Source organism: Talpa occidentalis, unplaced genomic scaffold (genome assembly GCF_014898055.3).
Source record: "Talpa occidentalis isolate TD23 unplaced genomic scaffold, MPIMG_talOcc4v2.1 talOcc4.5, whole genome shotgun sequence".
NCBI classification, from domain to species: domain Eukaryota; kingdom Metazoa; phylum Chordata; class Mammalia; order Eulipotyphla; family Talpidae; genus Talpa; species Talpa occidentalis.
In genome coordinates this window covers 7,867,874-7,893,810 of record NW_023604861.1, presented here as the reverse complement: position 1 = coordinate 7,893,810, position 25,937 = coordinate 7,867,874, and the positions used below count along the sequence as shown (strand labels likewise).

The window sequence follows — 25,937 nt, the reverse complement described above, 5'->3', positions numbered from 1 at the left end:
CATCATTTATCTGCTTCTGTCTCCTTTAGTTAAAATAGTAGTTCTGGGTTTAAAATACATCTTAAAAATACACCCATCAACATTTTACCACTCATTTTCTAGAATACAATAATTAATAAAAACATTTTTCCAAATTAAAGCTTTTACTTCTCCTTAATTGAGGAGATTGAATTACCATTTATCTCAAACACAGAAGCAAACCCTTTTACATCTCTTTATCCTTTCAATTCGTTCTTAAAGCACAAGCCCAATAGTGCCACAAGGAAAGTAAAACAGAAATCTTCATTTTTACCCACCATCAGACATGCTTTTTAAGATGTAGAGGAAACACATCAGCAGGCTCTTGATCTCAGACTGATCAAGTTTGTCACAGCGAACCACAGAATTTCCCAAACTGCCACTTTGTTGGTGCTAAAAAAGGAGAGAGAGGTGATTTTCCTCTTGCATCGCAGGTAAAACAAAACGAATTGCACTTTTCCCCCTTGGAAGAGAAAGTCTTAGAATTAAGTCAAACCACACAAATTGGAAGCACAAGAAACGTGGACACCCAAGGCACACTTTGACGGCAGCACACAGGCCAGTGGCTGATGTCTGCTCAGTTCTGTGGCACATTCTCCAAGGGACAAGCCAGAAGGCACGGCCTTTTGAGCTGGACATGCACGTCTCAGCTACAGCTTAGCTCCGAGATGCACATCAAACCTCATGCAAAAAAAGCACGTGTGCTGTAGTCAAACGTAGAGCAAGTGTTCAGAACACACTGCAGAACCCACTGGGTCCTCAAGAAAACCTCAGAGGCTGAGAGCATACAATGGGGTGTGGCTGCTGCCAGCCACAGAAGCTGGGAGCTGGCACTGAATTGATGTCCCGGGCACCCCCAGGGACACAAGGGCAGGTGCCCGACAGAAACAAGCAGGACACCGCAGCACAGCACTGCAGAGACCCTCGCCCAGAGGTCACTCCCTTAGGGCTTAGCAACATGGCAAATGTGAGACAGTGCGGGGGGAGGGGTCAGGTGGTTTCCCAGCGGACAGCAGGCTCATGGGCCCCAAGGGCTCCAGTCAAACACAAACAGAACAAGAGTCTCATCTCATGGCGAGAGCATGAAGGCTTCAGTCCTCAAGTTTATATTTCCAGTTGGAATGGGGAGAAATTTTTGCCAAGTCCCAAAGCAGCAAAATGAGTGAACAATAACTTTTATTCAAGGTGTTGGTGGGCAACTAAAACAAAATAGATTTTATTTAAGGGAGCCACATGGGCGCTGTCCGCGGCAAAACCACCCTAGGGGAGTCCCGTGGGGGCCACCCACTTCAGCAGAGCCTCGAGGGGGGCTCGGAGGCCCCCAGGGTTGGGGGGAGGTGGCCGCAAGCACGGCGTCCTCCGGCACAGGAGGGCTGGCTAGCAGGGAAAAGTCCACAGTGACCCGGTTCCTCCTGGCTGGCTGGCAGCTGTCATCCTCTCCAGTGCTGCGTATGACACAAGCTGAGTGTCGCCTGAGCAGCTTCTCCCTCTACATGTGGAGGCATGGGAGGGTCAAGGGGAAAGGTCAAAGGTCACAACACACCCACACAGAGACAGAATCATCATGTGCCCCCAGCCACGGAGACATGGGATCTGAGCACCCACCTGACCCCAGGCAGGGTGTGTTCTACGTGTCTGAGGCCTGCCGTGTATCCGCAGCTGGAATAACTCGGCCAACAGTGGCTGAGGGGGAACGCGCCTAGCCTGCTTTAAATTGAAACTTGACCTATTCCCACAAAGCTCCAAATAGTCTGAGATTTATTTGTTTCAAGGAAAAAAAGGTTAAGGAGGAAGAGGCATGTGTTGGGCAAGTTTTGGGGGTGTAGCAAGAGTAGTGATTTCAAATCAAACCTCATCTCCGTGAATCACCTTTAGGATGGAGTCATCTTCTCGGGAGCCGACTTTGCAACTCACTGGCATGGGAAGCTGTGCTACAGTGGCGTTCTTTGGCACGCAGACCGTGGGGATTTTAAGTGAGAGGTATTTAGACTTCTCTAGCTGTGTGGCCTGCCAGACCCATCTGTTCAAGATGCTCCACTATCACCTTAAGGTGCTCCACTATCAACACTGCTGGTCTGAAATTCTCCAAATGGGTACCTGAGACATCCACACCTTTCAGACAAACGTTCTCCCCCACCCCCAAAGTTAATACTCTGGGCCTATCTACCCAGGTTAGCTGAGTTGTTTAAAAACTATTACACAATGAACAAAAGAACATGAAACATGTTGACTTTTGGGGTTAAAGTCATTAGGTCTAAGAAACACTTAAGGTACAGGAAAAAATGCTGTTACCTTATCCAGGGAATTGCTTTTCTCACTATTCCTTTCTGGTAGGCTGTTCCCCGAATCTGTGCTTATAAGGGATCCTCTTGAATCAGCATTTCTCACACTATTGATGTTGGGAGTTGACGTCATATATGGAGAAGCTAAACAGAAATTAAGACAAGACCAAGACACAGTGAGACACAGGGCAATGAAGGTAAATACTGAACTTTTAGGGTAATTGCTCTAATTGCATTTATTTTATTTATTTATTTGTTAAGAAGAGGGTTCAAGAGTGGCAATATTGCTACAGAGTAAGATAAAAGCAAACTTTGAAACATTCAGATACATCTATCAAACACATATGAGCAGCCACCTTTGACTGCTAAGACTTAAGGAACAGGTGCTGTTTCAGAAAGGGATGGAATGAAGACTTGAAAATTTTTTAAAAAGATAAGCCCAACTACAACTATTAAATACACCCCAGTTCTTGTATACACAAATAAATAAATCTCATAAAAAATTTAAAAAATTAAATAGGAACATTAAGCCATGCAATGAACCCACAGTATTTAAATTGTGCTGCCTTGCTCGAGAAAACCCAGAGGGGGTGCATAGGGTGCTTTAAAATTTCAAGGCAAATAAACACAGAACTTGACATCTGGTGGAAACTGCATATTTAATGTTGATGGCCCTACATGCCTTATGGTTGATGTCATATCTTTGTGAGGGTGCGTAGTTGGTGGTTGTGATGATAAAAGCAACTAGGCAAAATTCAGTGTGGGAACAGGATATGAGGATGGTGGCAACAATCCGATTTCAAATTCTGATAGGCACTCCCATCCCACTAGTAATAGCTGTGTTTATCACCATTAAATATTTTTCTTTAAACTTACATGTATTTTTTCCCAAATGGCCATGAAGGTATCAAGTTATAAGTACTTATGAAACTATCTACACCTAAGGGCTAGTAAACAGATCTATTAGGGCTGTCTTTTGGCTTTGGGACATTGTGATAAAGTCCCTGACAACACAGGTGCTGTGACCTGAGAACATCTGGGAATCTCTACAATAAATGGTGATGAGAGGAAAGGAAATCTCACTTGGACATAAACTTTTGACATGAAAAAACAGCATTTGAAGATAGAAATGAACTTCACCTTCAGTACAGAGGAATTTTTTAAATTAATAAACTGACTTTCTGCTTAGATATTGTTTAAGTAAATCATATCAATAAAAATGACTCTGAGAAATGTATATTCTATGCTGAACCAAAAGTTTTGCTTCCAACTGAAGGGCCTAGCTGGCTGTGAAGCCTGCATGAGGACACTCGGCTGCTAGCTGTAAGCACAGCCTACCCTGCCCAGCACCCAAGCACCTTCCCCCTCCCCACACTTTGCCTTACCTGCCAGTGTCCCTGAAATTGATTCGGTGAATTAAGATCAAGAAAAGAAGAGCCAGGGGAATATGAAAATGTAAGGGAATCTATAGCTGGAATCTAGAAACCACAGGCCACAGGCTGCAGTTCCCTAGAATAGAAAGTGGGTGACTGACTGTCACCAGGGCAGGTGACATCCCCATGAAAAAATGAGCTACTTCTCAGAGAGAAAAGAATTGCACATTATGACCAAATTATAAATCTAGCCTTCCTAATATAACTGAACTTCATATTTAATTGAGAACACAGAGCAGGAGAGAGAGGTCCTTAGTAAAGTAAAATTAGATCCTAAATTATCAGTTTTAGGCTCAATTCCAGAGCTAAAGTCCTAATCAAAGGCATAAGATGAAAATGCAATGAATCAAAATGCACCTACTGAGTAGAACTATGTTCTCTCTGTATGTGTGTGTGTGATGCCAGTCCAGTGCATAACTTTTTAAAATCTTAAACAAGATGAAGTGAAATGAAGATAAGTCCAGATTCTCTTCCCATATTTGTACCAACAGCCCCATTCCATATACTGAACAGGTGGAATGAGAACACTAAGTCTAAGGATGAGTATGTCTTAAAATTAACATAACCTTCAAGTAGTTTTTATTCAGCAAGACATCAATTTTAGAAACTGTCATGCACCACATTTCAAAGACATGAAACCACCACCACTGAGGGGGCATGCTTAATGTGTGTGGAAACAGGATTTCTCTAGAGGTGTAGGGAGAAGTCTACTCTTGAATGAAAAGCACAGGGATCGACACTACTGGAAACTTCTGGGTGAATAAAAGAAGAGCTGCTCCAGCAACCAAAAAACAAGTAAACACAGCTGAAAGGTCAGGCTTCATTGGAAGGCATTCCAGAAAGGGAACAAAGATTTAAGCCTTTAAGGATGGAAAAAACAGAGATAAAAATTTAAAAGGTCTCTTGTGAATATTTATGAAAAGCAGATTCAGGCCTTGAAATTTAAAAAACTAAAGGGACCAACATTCTCAAGCACTTTTCCTAACTTTGCCATGAGTGCAGACCTCTCCAAGGCTGAAGGGGTGCTCAGTGTCCACCTAAACCTAAACAAGGGAGTAGCTGATTGGAGAAGAGAATGAGTAACAAAGCAGGTGGAATGCTTGAGAAATGAACTTGCTGTGCAGCAGTCAAGACAGAACTGAGTGTTTACCACCAAGCACTGTGCACCTCCTGGTGCTCATCATCCTTCACTACAACTCTGTTTTGGTGATGATGTGGACATTGAAGGTGAAGAGAGGCAGCGTGATGAGTGGATGGTAGAGGCCAGACCTGGAGCCCCACCTGTGACTTCAAAGCCAGTGCTGTGAGCCGCTGCACACAAAATCCTCTGAAGACAGTCCCATCCCACAGCTGGAGCATCGACTAGACATATGGTCAGAGCAAGACCCCAGGAGGAAACAAATGGGGACACCATGCACCAGATTCAAGTATTCAAGGGAAGTTATGTATCACACAAGAAATGGACATACACTAAGATTAAGGATTGGGGTCCCAGGGTACATCTGGGCATGGTATGGTATGGGTATTATTTTCTGCCCAGTTTCATCACCTACATGAAATAGCACGTTAACAACGAAACAACACAGAAGGTGAGGACATAAACACCAAATGAACAATAGCCCTGCTAAGAAATTCGATGAAAGAGTGACCCTAATTCTGCCCTAGGAGTCAGTCCCTTTCCTCGGTGTGGTCAATAAAGAGGGATAAATGAAGACAGAGTCGGCCTGTGAGCACCTGTGATGATTCTGCAGAGACAGTCATTTTGCACCATTATCCTGATGGAAATGGCACATGGGCTCAGCTAGCCAGAATATTAATAAGGCCACACCTCAGGCATCTTCTTAAGGAGAAACCAGGCGATTTGAATCTTGATTTAGGCCATCTGCTATCCTCCCTGCGGGGGCTGCTCTTATTATCTCAGAAAGAAGATTTCAGGGCTGCAGTCTAGTCACAAGTGCCACCTCCTTCAGGAATTCCTCCCTTCCGTCGCATCCACATCACTAGTGCTACAGGTAAATTCTAGCCTCCCCCGCACACCCTGCAAAGACAGTGCTTTCCTAAAAGCAAACTCCACCCAAAGGAAAGCTCTAGCGCGACCCATTAACTGAAGTCAGAAGAGCGAACAGTCAGGATTCAGACTAAGTGCGCTCTGCTCGGAGCTCGTGAGATTCTGAGGCTCCTTATTTCAAGGTGAGGCTGAGGAGTTCCTGTTTAAGTCTCAATACAAGGAAAAGAACGTTCACAGCAGGAATTCTGACTTCAAAGTCCTAATTTCAAAGGTGCGGCTGCTACAGCAATCGTGGGCTTAAAGACACTCTCAGAGCCAGAGAGAAGCGGGGGGAGCCGCGCGTACCCATCCCGGAGATGGCGCCGAAGACCTCCTTGTGCAGGCTGCCATCCAGCGTGCCCCCCGACTTCTGCGGCGTCACTAACGGGTTCGCAGCTGGCAACGTGAGCGACTCCTCCTTCACGGTCTGTCGAAGGGAGAGAGGAGAAAAAGAATAGAAGATGATTTAAAAGCCTCCTGCGCTGCTCTCAAAGTGTGAGGCCAGGAGCTGAAACAGCAGTGCGGCAGGTGTCGCGCCCGCCCCAGGGGGGAGCAGCAGCGAGGCCAGGAAGCCGGGATGGAGCGGCCTGGGGGGCAGAGGGATCTTGGTCTGCTGAACCGCATCTCTGTCTCCCCAGAAAACCCAGCACCTCTTCCCTTCCAGAACTCTGACGCCCACCTCTCTGGATTATTTTGGGGTTCTTTCTAACTCAGACACTGCTCTTCCCAAATGAGCAGCAGGAGAGACTGACACGCAGCCCTGAACAGCTCTGCAAGTCTGGGCTGCAGGGGTGAGAGCATGTGAGTTAGGAAGCGACAGCATAAAAGGCCTCTGATTTTGGTGAACACAAGGACAGGCCTCGTGTTCCTCTTATCGGGACTGAAGGGACACGGAGCACATGCCCTGAATTACTTGTTCTGGTGAGAAAGCAGGAGGCTTAGAGAATACAGGTGAGAACAACCAGTGCCATAGCGGGTGAGATTAGTGAGGTGCACTGCATTTAAGGGTGATGAAAGCTCATGCCCCTTGGGGCACAAAAAAAAATTCTATCATTGTGGCTCATTTTGATGCACCAATATTTTGGAGACTATTCAGAGGTGAAGAGGTAACGGGAAGACAGAGTGATACTGTTGGGGGCAAAGGGACAGACACAGGCATGGGAATCCCCAAATGTTCACCATAGGGACAAAGGTGTGAGATTAACAACTGAGTTGATTTAAGGTCCCAAATAAGAGAGAAAAGGAAATGGGTGAGCTGGTAATAGTTGTCCAAATTAATGAGAGAGTAACCAAAAAGTTTTCAGATAATTTCTGGGCTCACTATTTTGTCAACTTAATTTTTAATACATTTTTGAAGAACGGCACAGAAATAACATAAACAAGAGGAGTGAGTCCTGGGAGGCTGGGCCTCATGTCACTCCTGGAACCTCCCTGACATGGAGTCTTTCTTTCTAATTTTGCAGGCACAGAGAAATGTGAGCCTCAAGAAGTGGCTTTTCCAAGACCGCATAGCATGTTGCTGTCAGAACTCAGGCTGGCAGTGAGTTTTCCTAGCACACACTTAGAGACATGCCTTTTTATTTTTATTAACTTCCCTTTACCATAATTTATTTTATTTTATTTTTAAAGATTTATTTATTTAGGCATACAAGAGCTGGGGTACAGGCCAGATGTATGGGAGGGCGAGAGGATTCACGAGAGACAGAGTGGGGAACAGAACAGGCAGACTGACTGAAATACACTGCTGAGGGGAGCAGTGGGCACATCAGGAGAGGTCTGCTGAGCCATATGGGCTGCTCCCTGGCCGGTTGGGGATCCAACTCATATTGCAGAGGCTGTGGATTGCTTCATAGTGCGGTGCTTAATGCCTTGCGCCACCAGGGAGGCCCTACCATAATTTATTTTAATACACAAAAAGGATCCTGAGGTCTTAGATATTGGACTATCAGGAAAGCATAGTTTTTATAAGGATTTTAACAAGAGCCAAAGGCTTGCTGATTGGTCCCATCTTAGCCTGAAATGCAGTTCACCAGTGTCCTGTGGGTTGTTATGGTTATAGTAGAGAAAGGAGAGAGGGATGTGTACCGAGTTTAAGTGTCCACCCAAATTCTTGCCAACCCAGAATCTCAGAAGTCGACCTTATTTGGCAATCGGGTCTTTGCAAATGTAATTAAGATCTAAGGTAAAATGAAGCCAACTTGGACTGCAGTGGGCCCTAAATCCAATCACTGGAAATCTTAACAAGAAAAGGAGAGGGCAGCAGAGACCAAGACACACCTCAGGGAGAAGCCACGTAGAGGCAGAGCCTGGAGCGATGCAATTACAAAGAACACAAGGATTTTAAGCTGGAACAGGCTCTTCACCCAGAGCCTGCAGAGGAACTGGCCCTGCAGACACTGTGATTTTGGACGACTATGATTTTGGAGAATACGCTGTGTCCCCCACTAGCTTGTGGTACCTTTTCATGGCTGCCAGGAAATGAACACAGGCTGTGTCTGTGCAAACGCTTACGTACACTGCCAGGGTTCACAGGGAAAGGAGAGACATCCTTCACGTTGATTCTCTGCACATTTTCAATCAGCAGACCGAAGAGAGGCAGGTAGAGGGTGGCAATCCTGGCCTGATGGCTCTGTAACAAAGGCACACACCGTCAGGGTCTCCTGGGGCTGCGGTTTAGGACCGGCTGAGCGAGCTGGTGCCAGCCACCACCTGCACTCGGGTCCTTCCTGAAAGAATGCTGTTGATTTTGTTTCGTGAACGGAGACGTCTCAGTGCTGTCAGTCACTATTTTTCTAATTAGTCATTTTCTGTATATTACTTAAAGGACATTTAGCGATCCAGATTCCCCACTCACCCTTGAAGCATATCGGTCATCAAAAGAATGCTTTATCAGCAGGTTCTTCAGCACACTGATGGCGATCAGCCGGACGTCCCGGAACTCCTGGAGGGCAGTCCCCACTTCCCTCAGTAACAGTCCCACCAAGAAGTGGTTTCTGCAGAACTCATCCGTCAGTGAGTAGTCAAGCTGGAGATCTGAAATGAGGACAGAGGCTGCTTTAGTTAGCAAGATGCAGCATGCTCTGATATGGTCTGAACCCAACTCACCCTGGACATTCAGCCCACGCAGCCTATCGAGATGACAGTAGCTCCCAGGAAAGGGTCTGTTACCTAAAATACTGTGCTGCTTCTTAACCAACTGAACTCTTAAACAAAACCAAAATTTAAATGCAAATAGTAACACCATATTTGGATTTTGAAACAAATTTTGCCTTATAAAAACATGAAGCTAATAAGTAGTTTTGGTGTAATTTTTAGAATACAGACCAACATCTGTTACAGTAGAAATGTAATCTAATCATTGACATAAGGTAAAAATACAAGTTATTGTACTGATTGACAGTATTATAGAAGACTAACCTATAGTTATGCAATTAAAGAAAGAATAAATATAGCGGGACCATTCAAATCTTTTTTACTACAAGAGTACACCTATCCATGGCCTGGTCATTTAAGCCTATACTCTCATTAAAACCCAATGTTTAGGGAGCCTCCCTGGTGACCTAGGGGTTAAGTCTCAGTGCTGTCACTGCTACGACCTGAGTTCGATTCTCTAGCCAGGGAGCTACCCACATGGTGCAGCAGACCTCTCCTGTCTCACCCGCTGCTCCCCTCAGCAGTGTATCTCAGTAAATTTGCCTGTTCTACTCCCCACTGTCTTTGGTGAATCCCCTCATGCCCTGCACCTGTAGCCAACACCCCAGTTCTTCTACACAAAAACAAAAAAACAATGAGTTTAAGACAAACAAGTTAGCATATAACCTTCTTTAATTCTGCTATCCCTGAATAGAGAACTTATTTAGTGTGGGATTTAAATGAAGGTACTATTAATACTTCTCTCCTCTAAAAGCAAATAGAAAACTAAGATAAACTAAAACTAAAATGGATAAAGCGTTAAACCCAACTAGTCAATCATGAGCAAGCTAAATGAAAAAGCCGCCAGCTCCTCTGGGAAGAGGCAGAAGCAGACATGGCCTCTCCGAGGAGGGCAGTTAAAGCCGTGGCCGTGCTACCCAGCTGTGGGCGCTGCTCTCAGCGAGCTGTTGCTGCATTGGGCCCTGATGCTAACTCCAGTATTAAGGGAAGATCTATTGCCCTCTCCTTTGACTTCATTTCGCATTAGAGAGTTACCACTGAACCTGTCCCAAATCTGGCCTGAGTGCTATGAAACCCTTTGGCAGAAGCAAGGGAAAGATTCTTTCCATAATAGCAATGTCTACTCTTTGTGGTTTTTAAACCTACTTTATCCAAACAATAATTTACAGCTTGAATTCACGTCAACCTCCCAGAAGGAAATGATTGACGAGCTGACCTGTGTGCGCGCATGTGTGTGTCTGCAGAAGGAAGGGGCAGAGCAGGGAGAGAACAAGGAGAACGTGGCTTTCCCCATGGGTGACCTAAGTACTGATCTGGAGGGGACCCAAGACACCACCTAGGGCAGCCCCTCTTGCCACCAAACACCCTGAATCCACTGAGCTCTGCAGTCCCTGTAGGGTTTCCAGTCGACTCAGTTCTTCAGGATAAACACCTGGCCCTGCCGGATCGGGGGAGCCAGGTACTGGCACACGCTCACCCCCAAACCATCCACCCAGCGGGTAAGGTCTGTCCTCAGCACCCTGATAGGTGAGAGGAGGTGCCCAAGTAGAAGTGGGGTGACCTAAGGTGTGATACAGTTTGGAGGGTGAGGTGGGGAGCAATTAATTCCAGAGGGATGCTGGGAGGGAATGGGAAGAACTGGCCAGTTCCCATGGGAGGAACTGATTGACTGGGCTGGGAAGATGAGGATTCCCCAGGGAGGTGGGTGGTGATCTGAGGTTGAGAGGTGACGGGGGGGGGGGCATGCCTGCCCCAAAATCACCTTCTGGGCAAGGCTTTTCCTGCCCCCCTTATCTCAAATGCCACCCATTTCATGGTCCTCTCCTAGCTTATTCTTTTCTCCTTAGCTCACATCACCTGCTGACATCCCACATCTTTCACTGGGTAAACAGCCAGGGGCAAGCTCCTTGCTCACGGCTGGCTCCATCTGCCCGCAGTCAGTGGGGTACGGACTGCCAACCCCAGGGCCACGCCTTGCCTTCTTGCTCCTTCAAAGCCTCATCGAGTCTCTTTGGGGCAAGCTATGCAGGGCTCTGAATGAATAACTTTCCTGTTTCTCTCTGAATCTCGGGGCAGTTGACGAAGGTGTCCTTGCTCGTTTGGGGGTGTCCTTCCACTATTTCTCTCCTTCCACCTAAATTAGCCTGAGCACATGCAAGGCACCAAACTCAGGTAATATTACTGGACAGACATGGCAGGCCAATCTGATTCACTTGACTTGCTCCATGAAGACAAATCCCTATGAGCTTAACACTCTTCAAACACAAAGAGGATGCAGAACAGTTACTAGAGGCTCAACATGCAAACATTAAAAGCACGTGAAAAGTCGCATTGCTGGAGGTTTAGGTCACTGCCACGGCTGTAGACAAGGGCTATGAGAATGGTGGAATGATATATTTTTAGAGTGAGGATTTTTTTGTTTGTTTTACTCTAAAAGAGATATCCAAGGGGACCTAGTGACCCCAGGAGCAAAAACAAGCTGTCTCTCAGGGATGTTGCAGCAATGTCGCAGCTAAGTGAGAACAAATCCACTGGTTTATCATGGGTGTAGCTGCTGGGCTGAGTCTACGGGAAAGAGCTACATGAAGAGCAGATGGAACATCTCAGCAATCACTTGCATTCTTTTTCTTTTGAGGAGGACAATGCAAGAAAGCGAGCATCAGCACCCCACACCTACCTACAGGAGTGCCATTGGACTCCACAGATGGTGAAAGAAAAGCTAATTCATAAGGAAAAAGGAAAATTAAAACAAACATAAACTATAGTAAATAAAATGGAGTTCCACTGTTACAGCAAAGGAAATTTTTCAATGAAAAAGAGTCACACTTTCATGATCTGTAATCTAAGTTTGTCTAAAATTAAGTTCTCATATAATATTTTTATTTAAGATTTAAAAAATGGAAATTTAACAAAGAAGTACATTAATGCAACAAAAAAATCAGAATATTCTAATAATCGTGTTTTAATCAATTCCCTTCCCTATTAAGAGTAAATGGCTCTCTTTGTGGAAAGACTAGGATGAAGACAGGTAAAGATAGATTACCTTGGTATCTTTGAACCCTGCCTTTTCCAAAAGGCATTGGCAAATTCAAAGGTATATAATGTTCGTGATTACACACCACGCGGAGAAATTCAAACTTGTACTCAAAGAGGGTCTGCAGGAAAAAATGTTTAGATGTACATTAAATACCGTACTGCACAGCTCCCTAAAAAACTGGTAAAGAACAATAAACCCAATCTTTGCCTTCTTGACTCTTTTGGATGTGATCAGTCTATGCTATTTTATAGATTTTTGGACAATTATAGATTTTAGGAATTGTTTGAAGATTAGGAACACATTTCCTTAAACAATGTCATCTCCAGACTTTTTGGGCATTTATTATTTATACAGCTCCTACTTCAATAAAGGATTTCAGGCAGCTTATAATTCTAGACACAGACTCAATACAATATAAAAAATGAATAAGGCAGAAGTTTAAAGGACACGTGTGAGGAAAGAGATAGAATTCTACCAGAGAAAGATGCCATGGCTACTTCTGTGAGCTGGTTAAATAAATTATGATTCACAACATAAATTTCTAGTTTCATAGTTGAGAAACCATTTCAGGTTGTTGATGAGTAAAATCAATAGGTGTGTTTATTTCACATTTGGAATTATTGCATCCCTAATAGCTCACAAGTCATGCAAGCAAGAACCTGTCAGTAGTAGTAGCATCTTGAAGACAGGTAGTAGTTAGCATCTTGAAGACAGGGGAGTGAGTAGGGCTTCTCGAACTACAAACTTCCAGATGGAAACAAGAGAATTCGAAGTGGGTTTAGGGATGAGAATCAGGGAGAGCAGGGGCAGGGGGGTGGGGGTGTGGAGGACATGGACACTACCTTTGGGTCCCCAGGAGCAAAGCAGCTGATGTAGTTATTGATCTGCTTGAAGACGAAGCCCCTATCCATGAAGGTGAAACATCTCTGTGGAGCAAACAACCCACAATGGTAAGTATTTACGGCCAAACATTTTTTTAAAAAAAGATTTATTATTAAGAAGAGTGTTCTTTAGCATAAAAACATGCCATTGACATTAACATGTCAATGTGACATGTCACATGACCTACCAAGGCCATGTGATACTTAATAGGAGCCTGTATTTGACGGTTGGGAGAACAGGCTGTGCCCAGAGCCCAGGAACAGAGCAGGCTAGGCCAGCCAGCCTAGGATGGGAAGGCAGGCAAGCCCAGCCAGGTCTGTGTGAGAGCACGATGTGTTCACACGAGGTCAGGATCACCTAGTGCCACATCACGTAGGCGTGACTATATTCTAGAGTAAGGGGTCACTTATCCAACACCCTCTTGACAGGGGATCCCCACCTTGATGAACACAGCCAGACTGTGATTTGCATTCTTAGATGCCTCTGGGTTATCTCGAAACTTCTGAGTGATGTGTGGCATAAGCATGTTCACGACTGTCTCCACTGCGTGGTGATAGGACGCCGGAAATCTCTGGTTCCGTAGCAGCTAAAAAGAATTTAGGCCAAACGTTTAGTACTTTTTAAAGTTGTATCCTTTGGTGAAAAAAGATCTCATCCCAGAGTCCATTTCAAAAATGCAGAGTTCTAATCTTATTAATCTGAAATTAAGTAAAGTGAGTTTTTCTCTCTTCTGTGTACTCTACAAAGATTCTAGCCATTGCTCTGGTTTAGACCTGAGATCTTAAGCCTCAGCATGATAAAGACAGTCTTGGAGATGTTTCTAAAAACATGGAGATTTTCCAGATTGGATGGAGATTCTCGTTTGCAGATTGGCAGGAGGTGGGAGAGAGAAGATCTTTCTGCTGAAGACCGCACACTACCTTTATAGGGTCTCTACCAGATCTGCTGGGTTGGCCTCAAAGTTCCCCATCTCCTCACTGTTTCTGATGTTAATCTAGATTTTCATGCTTTACCTTCTATTCTCAGTCTGAGTTCTACCACAGAGCAAGTCACAGGTGCCCTACCTGGGCATGAACCCTTTCCTCTGCCTACTGCTCATTCTCCTTCCAGACCCAGGTGGAGTTCCAGCTCTTCTCTACCTTACTGTCCTCCCACCCTTCTCTAGCTGTCCCAAGCTGAATGGCTTCTTCTCCCGAGGGCCACAGCAGCCTCGAGGTTGAGGACGCGCCCTTACACTGCAGGGCCCTGCACACAGCAAGCAAAACAACTGGATCAGGCACTGCTCGTGGAGGGACCTGGGTGTCTAACATTTCCCACCACAGAGGATGGTGCTGACAAATACGACTTAGGCAAGTCCAGACAGTCCACTTAGAACCTGAGCCAATCTCCTTCCACTTCCAATTTCCTGGCTCCATTAAACCAGACAGTGGCTGAAGGCTGGACAAGTAACAGTGGCGGGTAACATATGCCCTCCCCGATGCCAGGTTTTCCAGACTCAAGGACACCTGTGGGATGCCAACAATTTGCTCGATTCAGTGTGGGAGGAAAGGAAGTTCAAAATGAGTTTGCCAAAATTATAGATGCTAAATATATAAGACAGAAAAGAGACACCTAAAAAAAATGTTGACCATAAAGGCAGACAGCGGGAAGGGAGGGCGCTTGAGGGGCCTCAAGAGTCTATATTTCCCTCAACAACTGCTGATTGTAAAACCCAAGTGCATGTCACCTGTTATGGTCTGGCACAGTCAGATGCCATCAACGCAAACTCTGCAGCCCATCTGTGGTAGTAAGGAAACTGCTAATTTTCGATGCTAGTTCAAAGACAGGCCAGGATTCACTGCCTTCCTCAGCGAATGTGAGAAACTGCGGTCTGATTGGCTGGGGTCCGGGAGGAATGCATGTGGCCCGTCCCACCTCCAGCAAGAGGGCAAGGGTTGTAGCAAGCAGGGCAGCTTGCAAATGTACCCTTCATGTAGGAGTGCCCTGGATGGACGACCCCGACCAGTTAACACTGGGAGGGTGAGGGTGTTACGTTAGCAGTCTCAGCTCAATACACACTTGGCCCCCAAATGCAGATTTGATGCCAGTTTCCTTACAAAGGGCACTTTCTGCAGGATGAAACACACTACCAGGCTCTAGTTAATAAGAATCCATGGTTCAGGTGCCTCTGCAAGACAGGTGTGTGGCTGGTCAGGCCACTTTAAGAAAGGCTCATCAGTGAGGAAAAAAATCAAGGCCAGGGTTATAAAGATATGGAATTATATTAGTACTATTATACTAGGTGAGCCAAAAAGATGAACACTGAGGGGATTTGATGATGACTGTGGAAATCACAAATGGTACAAGAACAGGGAATATGAACTTGTTCCCTAAACTCAGAACACTGGGGTTGAGGACTAGGACATCCAATTCTTCAGATGCAAACATAAGACAGATATTACGTAACTAATTCAAACACATACTATTCCTAAGTGATCTGGGAAACTGAATGAAGGCTTTTAAAAATGGGAGAGAAGCTCCCAGATCAATAATGTGCAAGGAAGGGGGGGGCATGAAGCAGAAATGAGGGCACCTCCAGCAGCAGAATGTTAAACTCCACAGTGCTAAGGAGGTGTCGGCAGCTTTTTATAGTAAATTGTGTTACCATCAAGCTCTCCCCTTCTGGATGCTAGCTTTTTTTTTTTTTTTTTTAACTGGGTAACAATTTTAAAATAAACTACTTCTAAAATGTCTCAATATTACTTTAGAACCAAGATATAATTAACTTACAGAAAAGGTTATGCGTGGTAGCATCTGAGCGGTGTGTGTAAATTCCAAAGACAGACCATTTTCCAGAGGCGCTGGAGAACTAGCCACAGGCCTGGAAGGGCAGCCCCCTGGGAGGGCCGATTCTGACCCCAGTACTCTTGGCTCCTCTCACATGTCCGCCCCAGGTGCCTTATAGTCCATACCTCTCTGACCAAACCTCTGTCTCTGGTTTAATTTGGCATCTTGAGAACAGAACACAGGCAATGAAGTTCCCTTGTTCTCTCTCTTCAGTTCTTGAAAAGATGTCACCAATACTTGATTTCAAATGCACCTCCTGGGAGTGGTTCAGAGGGGCTCAGTACCCCCTGGACTCCAGGAGAGGGGCCCAGAGGCCTGACTACACATGTGTCCACTCAACTCCATGGCGACTCCAGGGTGCTGGAGTCTGGCACATAGTGAGGCATGAATTCTTTCTGCACAAGTCAGCTACATTTTTTAAATGTAATCGAGTCGCCAATCTCTCTGAAGCAGTAACTTTTATTTAGAAACAAAAATTGAGAAATCCAGTAGGTCCTTGTTAGGGGCTGATCTGGGTCCCCTCAAATTCCTGTGTCAAAGTCTTACCCCCAATACTGTGGAATGGGAGGAAGTACATGGAGCCAGGGGCTCTCAAGGGTAAGTTAGTTAAAAGCGAGGCCGTGAGGGTGGCCTCCATCTACTAGGACTGGCGTCCTTGCAAGAAGAGGTGACTAGGATGAGACAGCACAGAGGAAAGGCCTCGTGAGAGCATGGAGAAGGCGGCGGTCAGCACATCCAGGCTAGTGACCACAGGGGAAGCCAGCCCTGCCCGCACCTCAACCTCAGGCTTGTAGCCTGCAAAGTGTAAGGGAATACAACCCCGGTGCTTAAGCCTCTCGCTTGGAGTACTTGCTATGGCAGCCTGAACAAACTAGAAAGCGCTGAAGCCCACCCATACATGACAACATTTTTAACAGAAAGGTAACTCAGCCAAATGGCAGGCACGTGAGCTCAGCTGCATGCTGCCAAGCGGACAATCTGCTAGATTATTCCCTGGCAGGCTGTCCTGGTAGGATTTATATGGTGAGTTACACTGTGGAAAGCAGGGCCAGGGCCCACCTCCATCTGCCATCTCCCTGAGTTCTGAAACCAGATTAAAAGGGGAAAAAGAAAGCACTGGTTGGGCACTGGCACCTGCTGTCCTTGACAAAAGTACCGCCTGGGATCTGGGTGTGCAGCCTGCCCCAGGCTCCTTCGAGGGCCCAGACCCCTTGTCCAGGGACCTTAACCCTCCTACCATGTGGCTCCTCCTTCCTTCCTGCTTCCATTGGAGAGACCCCCTCCAGCACCTCCTCCAGCTGAGCAGACCCTCCAGGCGCTCAGCACCTCCTCCCAGTGTTCATGGCAGCCCCAGGCACTGCATGTCCCACACAGAAGGAAAGCTGACATGACGCCACATTCAGTGAGCTGGAGTTTTACCAACATTTACCTGCACTGAGCCTCAGCCAGTCACACTGCAAAGGGCAGTGGTCCAGCTGCGAGCCCAGTCCTCTCCTGGCAGAGACGAGTGGGTGCAGGGGACAGCATGGGGACCCAGAGGAGAGGACGCACTGGGGGAGACTCAGTCATCCCAGAATCCAGTCACGTTCCAGAGGAGGTGCTGTCAGGTCAGACGCTCTCAGCTAAGTCCCTGAGGGAGCTCTTCCCTATGTAAGACGCTTAAGACATGCCAGCAGTCGCCCTTTAATGCGTGCACATGCTGCTGGCGCTCCTGCACCAACACACTTGAAGATTTCTAGGCTGATCGAAGAAAAACCTTCCTTGGGCTTAAGAGCAGTGTGTCAGAAGTGTGGGCCTTGGAGCCAGATGGTCTCCAGGCCTGCCTCCCCCCACTCACTAGCAGCGTGGCCTTCAGCAACTGGCTCAGGCAAACTGGCCTCAGTTTCTCCATCTCTAAAATGTAAGACGGTCACCTCCCCCACTGGGCTGGAGCAAAGCCAAATGTTCCATAACTGGGAAAGCACTGTCATGGGCACACACAAAGTGTTACTAAATGTTTGCCACAAACACAATGAAAGACACTTTCCCTCAAGAACTGCCATGGAAGCCTCTATAGGAAGCGACATACCTTAACTTTGGCGTTCTCGATCAAATGCTGAGCCATGGATTTTATCAAGACATCAAAGAAAAACCACGAGTACTGAAAGAAAAAAAAAGGGGCATCCCAGTCAGCAAAACAATGAAATTTGAGGTGAGATGTGTACTCTCTGAGGGCTAAGCATGATGGTGACATGAAACAGCTCTGACACCAGAACACAGTTCACCTCTTGGAAAATTAGTATGAGCCCAGAGGTGGGGGAGAGGTTCTCCTGCTCTCAATGTCCAACAACCAGCAACCCCTCCACCCCAGAAATTAAGCACATGCTGTCAAAGCAGAGGCACCCCTAGATTCACCATCCTCCTGGCTGAGTCACTCGGGCTGACCCTCCTTTAAAATCGCTCCCTCAGCCTCCGCCACAGGCTTGAATATAGGGACTTATTAAGACTTAAGAGCCCATGACATGATGGGGAAATACGCTGCAGCTCCAAATGGAGGGCTAGCAGCAACGTGGGGACTGAAGAGCTCAATGTGTCACCCCTTTTTCAGAAGAGAAGACCGTCTCTAAATACACACCAAAAGGGTGACCAGATTGGGCTGTGGAGCTGGAATTTTCTCCCCTCAATGCCAATACCCCAGCACCACACTGCTCCCTGCTCCCCCCAGCATGTACCTTCAGTAGTTTGTTGCTGGTGAGAAAATCAGCGGAAGGCTTGAGAATCATGGTCATGGACTTGGTCAGTTCTTCATGCACCGTCTTATATTCAGAAGCAACGTAAGGCTCAGCCTTATATGCATACTGTGAAGAAAGGGGAGCAGACTTCACCATACTGGCTCTCCATGCTGGGCTGCAAGCAGGAGAGGCTCCGGGGATGGAAACCAGGTCCCAGGTAGGAGAGGAGGGTGTGCAAATGGAAGGTGGGAGGGCTGGTTGTCATGTGACATAAAAAGGGAGCCCGGGGTATCTTAGGGCATCCAGGAAAGATGTCCATCATCTGACTTAGTGGCCCTCAAGCCCCCAACTCCACCTCCCAAGGATGCGAGGAATGTGACCCACCACACTGGTAATCGATACCCCGAAGACCTGGACCTCACTTTCACAAGAGCTCTCATTCTCTCGACACCTGTAACTCAATAGAAGTGGTGCAAATTTTTAGAATAACCACCGCCACTGTACCAAGTACGGTGCATAGAGGATGGACTCATTGGTGTCGATCCTAAGGGCGTCTCTGGCTGTCTGACAGTCCTCCAATTTGATGTTGGTTGAAAGTAACCTCAGTTTTACTGGGAATGTTTGATGGAAAAAAAAAAAATGAAGATGATAGCGACACCAGAGGGCGAACCAAGAAAGACTTTAAACCCTTCTTTGAAATACCACATCACTTGGGTCACATTATTTGTAAAACCCACTGAGGGAAATGTAGTGAAAGGAACACAGCTCAGTGAACACGTGGATGGCTACCTGCTTTGCACTTTCCCTTGTTCGGGCACAAGAACTGGTTAGGTGATAGAGAGGAGAAAGAAAGCAGAGGTATCAGGTTTCACCCCAAAATAAATCCCCCAATAATTAGGCCTTTATTTAAAAATTAAGTCCTTTAAGGAAAATTGGAGAGCCACAGAGAGAAATGATGGGGTCTATTTCACATACCTTAACATACGACCGCAAGTGGCTCTCCAGTCCTTCCTCATGGCACTGGGCCACCACGTGGATGATGACCCTGGACAGCACGGAGTGGAGAAAGTGGTGAACAGGGATGGGAATGGGGCATCTCGCTATCATCACAGCAGTGGAAGAACAGTGATGATGCCCCATTCCTTGGCCCCAGAGGACACAAGGAATCAGACAGGGGTCCCCACAATGGAGCCTCAAGACATTTCTTAGCCATTGCGTCACCACATCTTAGCCGCCCAGGTACAGAGGACTTTGCTCCAGATGTTGACAGACTGGCGAGGGGGAGTTCCGCCCTCCACCTCTCTTACCGTGTGACATTGACGGCCACTTCCTCCTGGGTGGCCCTGGTGAGGACGCGGAACAGCTGGTTCAGGATGGTGGGCAAGAAAGCGATCATCACATGGCCTTCCATTGCATGCAGGCTCTAGAGACACAGAAAGCCAAAGTTCACGTCATCCTTGTAAGAGCAGAAACTCAAGCACGTTCCACTGTTTCAGATCGGGATAGAAGAGGTCCATTCACACTGGGGGAGGCGGAGGCAGGCAGCCTAAGGGATGGAGTCCACACCCTGATGCCCAGAACCCAGGACGTGTCACCACATGACAGAAGGGAGTTAAGCTTGCTCCCTGGATTATCTGGTGTGATCGTAGGGGCTTCTGGGGGGTGTGGGAAGGGGAGGAGCATCGGGGAGACACGCCTGAGGCACTGGGGTCAGAGATGCCCCACTTGCTGGTTTTGAGATAGAGGAAGGAGCCAGACTAAGCCTTTCTAGGCTGAAAATGACAAAGAACAGATTCACCCCAAACTTCCCAGAAATGAACTCAGTCCTGTGAATAACACCTCGGTTTCCACCCAGTGAGAGTCAAGACTGTTGACCTGTAGATGTGCCAGAAAATAAATGTATATGGTTTTCACCACACTCATGTGGTATTTGTGATAGCAGCTCGAGCAAACCCATACCAAGGCTCTTCTTAAAGGCCTCTGTGAGGACCCTAAAAGGGGACCTGGAAAAGTGGAGTCCCCACCCCATTTTCCAGGTCCCATCACTAAACCTTACTCTGTCTCTCACATTTCTCACATTCAGCCCCATTCCTGGAATGCTCTTAGCTTCTCTCCTGTTTCAATGTTTCCCTAGAGTCACGTTCTGGATGAAACTCCTCCAGAGAAACCCTCCCTTGCCCTCACTGTTCAATGACTCCAGGGCTCCCTGATGTCCCCCTCACCCCCACAAAGCTGGGATTGGTTACGGATATTATTTCCGCTTGTTTTATTCAGGCATTCAGTGGGGGCATGTTTTCTCCTACAATGGATCAGAAGTTACTCAGCAACGGGACTGAAGTCACCGCTTCTTGGGGCCAGCCCTGTGCTCTGCACCTGTGGACACCCCTAGGATGGATCCATGCAGGTGAGTGGTTCTCTATGTGGGAGTGATGTGCCTGAGGTATGCTCACGGGAAGCACAGGTGGAACCAGGCAGAAGTTGAGCTCTTGCACTATTGAAAACCACACAGAAGCTGCTGATGTGGTCGCCCAACTAAGGGGTCACCCCTCCTGTGAGTTTCCCTCCCAAGGCCCAAAACAACACTCGCCTCCAAACTCAAACTCTTCAACAGGGGGTTACTAGAAAGCCATCTGGTACCTTAAGGTATTTTACAAGTTCATTCCCCGAGGCTTGGGCCCCCGATTCGGTTTTCTGACAGTACTGGAAAAAATTGTGTAAATGCTGATCCTGGAGGGAGGAAAAGAAAAGAAAGGCCGTGAGCATATCCGCTGTGGAAATATATGTGCCATAGAGGAGGCTTCCTGCAGCAGGTGTGGTTTATATAGACTATGAAATTCATGTCATAAAAACCAAAACACCAGGGCCTCCCCGGTGGCGCAGCGGTTGACCGCTGGGTTGCGAAGCTGCCCGCAGCCTCTGCAGCGCCAGTTCGATCCCCGGCAGCTGGGCGACGGTCCCACATGGCGCGCAGTCCTCTCCTGCCGCCCGCTGCTCCCCCTCAGCAGTGTGTTTCGTCAGTCTGCCTGCTCTGCTCTCCCCTCAGGCTCTGGTGAATTCTCTCACCCTCTCGTGCTTCTCACTGTACCCAGTGCTTGTATAAATAAATAAATAAATCTTAAAAAAAAAAAAAAAAACCCACCAAAGGGGAAAACAAGAATCAATTTACAAAAAGATTTTAAAGACCCTTCAACAAAGAAGGAAAATTGTTGAGACGCGTTATCTGTACTAGTCAATCCTAACAGTGCTATGAGCCCCTAACTGGGGCCTTTCCTTTTTTAAAAAAGGAGGTATACAATAAAAATATATCCAGATTATGTATCAAGTAGGATTTTGTTTTGTCAAAAATTGATGCAAACTCATTCTTGGGGCAACTGTTGCTAATTTTGATGGAAGGGCCCTTACCTGAGTATACACAGTGGAAACCAGGTGAGTTGAAACTTTCAGCAGTGGCTTGCTTCCATCGACCCATTTAATTTCTGGGCCATAATGCTGAAAAAATACAGAGGGGAAGACCCCCCAACAGATAAGTGATCTTGACTTCAAGTCCCATCTTCAATGAGGGTCTGCAGAGGGCATCCAAGGCCCATGCAGCTCAGGGACAGGACAGTTGTGCCTGGACTGACCTCTGCCCTCTCTCCGCCCCTCATCCTGCAATCTCTAGGTGGCCTTTTCTGTTTAGGCGCAGCTGTATGAGCTACTGTCCATCTGAGAGGGAAAATTCAATTTAACCAATGACTTAACCAAGCCTGAGCTCAGGATATGGAAAGAAAAGGTTGAAAGTGCCAGATAAAGCAGAGAGGAAGTGAGCACTGGCCAGGTCAAGGGCCATCACTGACTGAGTGATGTGTTTCAATGTTCTGAAATCTCTATTTTTCTCCTATTTGGACTAAGAATTTGAATTGCCCACTACTTTATTTGGGAATGAGTCATACCAAAGGCTCAAATTTAGCATTATTTAAATAGGCCCAAATGTGGCATGCCTTCAATAGAGAAATATTAAAAGTCATTCACAACAAAAGGAAACAGACCTTATCAAAGCATTTTATAAAAACAAAAAGTCTCTAAAATTTAGGGTGGCTAAAAATATGCAAACCCAACAAACCAACCAGAGAAATATCAGACAATCCAGGCTTTAATGAATCAGAAAGGAAATAGGGTGGGGCAACAGATGGATGCAAGCTTTATTTACTCGATTTACATTAGGCTGGAAGATATACCCTAATATTTTCAAAAATTTCTAAGAGATGCTAAAAACACATCTGTATCTGAGTGCAGCTGCTTTGCAGAGTCAAAGATCTATGTCATCTAGAGTCTCCAAGTCTCTATTCCCTGCCAAGGTGCTGCCAGCTCCAGGCATATCAGCTATAATTCTAGATGGCAGCAACTGTTAACAGCACTGTTTTCCAATGACCTGCTTTGCTTGAAAATGACTAACTAAAACCAAAATATTTGCAGCGGTAAAAAGTAGAGTGTGCTTTTTCGTGTTACTATTGTGTTAGGTGATCTTTAAGGTTTTCTGTAGCAATGGGGATAAAATAAAGGCCAAGCTACATACCCTGCCCATGCCCAGCTCCTGGTAGCCGAGGTAGCCAGCTGGGAGGTTAGCAGAGACAGGGATGTGCTGCTCGTTTGTCACCACCCGGCCATCCTTCAGGAGGGGGAGCCAGGAGTAGCCAACTGGAAAACAAAGGACAAAAAACTCTGTCAGTATACAGAAACACGGAAGAGAGGCAAAGTGAAATTTTTTTGAATTGTCTGACCTTTGAGAACAGTTACTATGGGTCAGGGGACACTGAAATCGAACACAGTCTGTGCCCAGGTGTGGTCTCTCTGGAGTCAGAATTCTAACCTTATGTGCAAATGTGCATCGGGGACCCAGCCATGCTACCGTCACAGGCCTTATATAAAAACTCCGCAAAAGGATGTAAATTCAGAACTAAGTAAAATGGAAGAAGCTGCTATGCCAGCTGTGCACCATCAGAGGAACGGGGAAATAGCAAACCTTGCGTCTCAACCACATCCTTCTTCTTGGTGCTCCCTTTGCTGGAGTTATCACAGCTGACGTGGAAGAAGGTGAAGAGCAGGTGGTGCCGCTCATGCAGCTGGGTGGGCAGCTCTATTTTAATCTGCAAGGAAGGCAAGATGATGATTTTCCAATATTCCAGAATGACAAAACTCGTGGAAAGCCACCATACCACAGGTCACCCAAGGAGCAAGTATGTTTTTGATCTCCAAACTGATAGAAATACTTGCAAAGAAATCCAAGAGTGCAAATAGTACAAAGGATTTAAATGGATTCTTAATGCATTTCTGTGGCTGGAATGTTTGTGTCTCCCCCAAATTCACACTGTAATCCTAGCCCCTAAAGGTAATGGGATTAGGAGGTGGGGGGGTCATGAAAGGGTCCTCAGCCACATGAGGCTACAGCTGAGAAGGTGGTGGCCCACAGAGGTGGCCCTCCCTTGGCCATGCTGACACCCTGTTTAAAAACAGTCCCCAAGTCTACGGTGTTTTGTGATAGCAGCACAAACAGACTAAAACATTCACTGACCAAAAATAAGAGGAAAGCTGGGATTTTAACTCAAGAAAAGTGGAAAACCCACAGCAGAAAGCACTGCTCTGACCCTGCAGCTCAGGAATGGTGAGGAAGCAGGGAGGACATTTTCGAGGAGGGTTCTCAGAGTAGCTTTAATGACCTGCATTACCATCTACATAAGCAAACCCAGTGGTGAGAAAGGAAGCTACTCAGGTAGCTCAGGTGTACTTACAGCCAGGCATGGTTACAAGCGTAATCACACTTAAGTAAGATTTTGAAAGGAAATACATCACAATCACAATATTAGTTGTAGTAGTGATGGAAGGCTCTTGGCTTTTTCTTTCTGATATTGTCTGTGTTTTTAAACACGTTACTTTCATAATTAGAAAAAGATAATGTAAAATAAATGCCTTGACATCAGCATTTCATTCCACCACTGTAATTTTAGTAGAAAGTGTATCTTCTCTTGAATTTTGCTTCCCCAAGCACAGAACTTGGATTTTTCCTTATGACTGGATAAACTGGGTTGCTCTTGAAAACCTCACTTACCTCATCATAAAATTCTGGGTTTTGGTGATGGTGCAGGACAGCAGCAAAGGCGCTTCTTGTGAAGACCGGCCCGCCAGGTCGGCCGTAAATGCACTGGAGTAAGAGTTCGCAAAGGGAGACAATCAGTATTTAGCAGGGTAAGAATTCAGACTCAGATGTGTTAAGAACGAGGCTCACCTACTTATGCCGCAAAGCCTTAACCACCTGCCGGGTTCTTCTAGGAGACTCCAGTCCCACAAGCCCCCTAGTCCAGGGTCCTACCCAGCCTCAGATCCTCCTCCAGTCCTCACTGGCCCCGCCCCTCTCAGCCCTACAAGCTGCTGCTCCGGATGGTGCCGTGTTCACCATTCCTCTCATGCACCTTTGTCTAGGCAGTCCCTCTGTGTGAGTGACCAGCTTTCTCTATGAGCCAAGCAAACCCTCATCCATCCTTTGAGAAAACTCCTCTGCTCATTCACAGACTATTGACAACAGCGTTACGGAAAGCACTTCTGTGGCCAACGACAGAGTTGTGGACTGAGAAGGCATGGTCTGTACACACAGTGGAATGGCACTTAGCTTTTAAACAAGAGAAAATCTTGCCACGTGTGACAACATGGATGGAACTGGAGGGTTGATGCTACGTTAAATGAGTTATATAAGTCAGACGGAGAAAGGCAAACATGGATGGTTTCACTCACATGGAAATACAGAGAAACACAACAAAGGATCAGCCAAACTCAACCAAAACAAATCCTAGAAATCTAACTGTAGAACTGAGGCTACTGGGGGTGAAGGTGGGATGTATGGAGCAAAGTGGGGGGAGCGGGGCCCAATGAACAGTGGTGGAGGATTATGGGGCTTTCGTTGTGGGGGTGATATGGTAAAATACCTCTGAATTGGGGTGATTCCGTATCCCTAAATTAAATATGATGCTGTAAACCAACGTTACCTTAATAAAGATATATTAAAAAAAAAAAAAGAAGGAAAGAAATGATTGATTCTTGCCTCTATGCTCCTCAGCATTTTGCTGTACCAATTATTTCTTTGGTCCAAAAACAATACCTTTTGTGTGCTGGGAGATTTTTCTCCATGACTGTCTTTCCCACTAAGCTGAATTTCTGGAGAGCAAAAGCTGCATATATTTTCTTTTGCATCACTGTCTCCTTCCATTCCTATAGTTACCACAAAGCGCCTGAGCTCTGGGTAGACTGCCTGGGTTTGAACACTGGTGCCACTAACATATGACCCTCAGCACTTTATTTAAATCTGGACACTAGTATCCTCGTTTAAAAAAAAAAAGAGGGTAATAGCACCTAATTAAAAAGGGGATTAAAGTTGTTTAACACCCATACGGTGCTAAAGCACAGAATCTGGACTATAATAACCATTTAAAAACATCACCAGTAATCTCTCATGATCATTTCTATGCTATAATTAATATTTAATTAATGCCAACCTATTGTTATTTCTATGACCAGTAT

The 25,937-nt window shown here is 46.2% G+C and overlaps 1 protein-coding gene across 9 annotated transcripts in view; it reads right to left on the bottom strand.

Annotated features, from left to right (window-relative positions):
- Window positions 1-25,937, bottom strand: part of DOCK9 (dedicator of cytokinesis 9) — a 236,581-nt gene that overhangs the window by 58,776 nt on the left and 151,868 nt on the right. For all 9 annotated transcript variants that reach the window (XM_054701555.1, XM_054701556.1, XM_054701557.1 and 6 more), the window contains exons 19-35: window positions 24,475-24,567; window positions 23,392-23,515; window positions 22,945-23,066; window positions 21,792-21,878; window positions 21,027-21,116; window positions 19,697-19,812; window positions 19,365-19,434; window positions 18,390-18,515; window positions 17,747-17,818; window positions 13,292-13,438; window positions 12,813-12,896; window positions 11,977-12,088; window positions 8,635-8,813; window positions 8,296-8,409; window positions 6,087-6,207; window positions 2,311-2,444; window positions 297-411 (exon numbers count right to left, since the gene is read on the bottom strand). In XM_054701555.1, the coding sequence (XP_054557530.1) occupies window positions 297-411; window positions 2,311-2,444; window positions 6,087-6,207; window positions 8,296-8,409; window positions 8,635-8,813; window positions 11,977-12,088; window positions 12,813-12,896; window positions 13,292-13,438; window positions 17,747-17,818; window positions 18,390-18,515; window positions 19,365-19,434; window positions 19,697-19,812; window positions 21,027-21,116; window positions 21,792-21,878; window positions 22,945-23,066; window positions 23,392-23,515; window positions 24,475-24,567 (1,906 nt within the window). The remainder of the gene's footprint in view (window positions 1-296; window positions 412-2,310; window positions 2,445-6,086; window positions 6,208-8,295; window positions 8,410-8,634; window positions 8,814-11,976; window positions 12,089-12,812; window positions 12,897-13,291; window positions 13,439-17,746; window positions 17,819-18,389; window positions 18,516-19,364; window positions 19,435-19,696; window positions 19,813-21,026; window positions 21,117-21,791; window positions 21,879-22,944; window positions 23,067-23,391; window positions 23,516-24,474; window positions 24,568-25,937) is intronic.